This window comes from Histoplasma capsulatum, assembly GCF_000150115.1.
Source record: "Histoplasma capsulatum G186AR genomic scaffold supercont2.2, whole genome shotgun sequence".
In the NCBI taxonomy this organism is placed as follows: Eukaryota; Fungi; Ascomycota; class Eurotiomycetes; order Onygenales; family Ajellomycetaceae; genus Histoplasma; species Histoplasma capsulatum.
In genome coordinates, this window is record NW_025544802.1 from 307,967 (window position 1) to 309,885 (window position 1,919).

Sequence of the window (1,919 nt, forward strand, 5' to 3'; positions counted from 1 at the left end):
GTTCGCAAATTTCAACTCAACCACTTCAACGCGTGAGAATGCCGCCAATTCACAGCACAGCAAAAATGCAAGAAACTCTATAGAAATAGAGGGAAGAATTGAGCTCGCGATAAATACTATTCAAAATGGGGGGGAAAATATATATATATTTGGGAAGCCGCATGCCTAGTATTGACTCAATGGCCGAACCGCATGGGCGAATCTACACGCAAATTCCCCAAAAATTGACCCAGGCTGAAGAGGATAATCTTGTCAAATGGATTCTATGCCTTGCTTGCTACATGAGGATTAACCCCCCTGGCCAGCATTTGTGGAGAATATGGCTAATCATCTTCTCTCATTACAAAATTCCAAATCGGCTTCATGAGTTGGAAAAAAATGGATCTCCAGACTAGTTAACTGCTGTCCAGAGCTTCAATGCTGCCTCTCAAGATGCCGTAATCATGACCGGGCCAAGTGCGAAGACTGTGATATTGTGGAGGATTGGTTTGAGACTCTAGAGAGGGTAATGGCTGAGCTTGGGATTGTGCTTGGATATATTTACAACTTTGATGAGATGGGATTTGCAATGGGGACTCTGCACAACTATCAAGGTCATTACTAGTGCTGAGCACTGCAGATGGGCAAAGCTTATACAGCCTGGGAATTGTGTGAATGGATTACCGTGATTGAGTCAGCCAATGTGTCAGCATGGGCCCTAGATCCATATGTCATTCTCAAGAGTCAAATTATTCAAGAAGGCTGGTTTGACAGGCTGACAGAGGGCTGGAGATTGGACATTAGTCCTAATGGCTGGGCCACGAACGAGATAGGAATCAAAATGGCTTACTAGGGTGTCTATTCCAGCTACGAATCCACGCAGAGTTGGGACCCGTGTACCCCTTTTTCTGGACGGGAATGGCAGTCATCTTACCCCAGAATTTGACCAAAATTCTGATCATTCCTCCTCTTGCAGACTGCATATGTGGATGGTTTTTGCAGCTCTAAAGTGTGCATATGGGGTTCTCATTTAACGGCAAATGCAGCTTGGATTCAATGTCATTCAGAAGGGAGAGTTCTTAGAGGCTTATCCTGCCGCGTATGTAGAAGCCTTCAAGGCTTCGATATTCAAAGTGAGTTCAGGGCCACTGGGATAGTTCCGTTTGACTACATATTCAACTTTGATATCTCTACCCCAACCCAACCCCAACCCCCCTCCCCTCCCATCTAGTTGATCTAGCAACTCAGGGTCATCTTGGATTCTATCAAAATCTAATAACCCACTGCAATTGCAGAAGCAGATGAACAAGGTCAAAAATCAAATGGGGCAAGGCACTGAGAACCCCCCCTCCCCTCTCCCCGGGCGTGACTGGTGGAAGGCCTTGATCAAATGTGAATTCGGGATGGTCAACACCATGGTTATGGAGAAGAAGTATGAGGATATATTCACTGCAAACGAGAGAGAAAAGCAAAAATGCAAGAGGTCTACCCATAGGATCTAATGCAACAGGGGGTCTAACTTGGAATGAAGGTCAGGACTTTACTATTCCCCAGCTGGGCCTGCGGCCCCTGAATCTACAGGGCAATGGCGGGCTGTCGGAACGATGGAATGTCCGAATATTGACCCAAATACTGAATATCGAGATAATATTGAATTGATTACGGAGGATCATCTCAAAAGTTCTTTGTTGTACTAAAAATGCCACAAAAGTCTAATTTGAATATAGCAAGTGTTCTCTATTGTACAATCTATGTACAGTACAATTATCTGCAGACTTCTTTATATTCATTTCCATCTTCTAGCTCTATAATCTTTTGAATATAAGTAGGAATTCACTCTATTTGTGCTTGTGTCATCTTCTGTGAAAAATTTTTTCAACACTGCTTTCATGTCTTAACTTCTTCTGTCTGATTCTTTGATGCTGTGATAATCTATAAGT

General features: G+C 43.5%; 1 protein-coding gene across 1 annotated transcript; it reads left to right on the forward strand.

Moving 5' to 3' along the window:
- Window positions 1–1,019: 1,019 nt before the first annotated feature.
- Window positions 1,020–1,481, forward strand: HCBG_01316 (uncharacterized protein; the record flags this gene model as incomplete). Its single annotated transcript, XM_045428366.1, has 2 exons — window positions 1,020–1,112; window positions 1,275–1,481. The coding sequence occupies 2 exons, from the start codon at window positions 1,020–1,022 to the stop codon at window positions 1,479–1,481; spliced, it is 300 nt and encodes a 99-aa protein (XP_045290152.1).
- Between the last annotated feature and the right edge of the window lie 438 nt (window positions 1,482–1,919).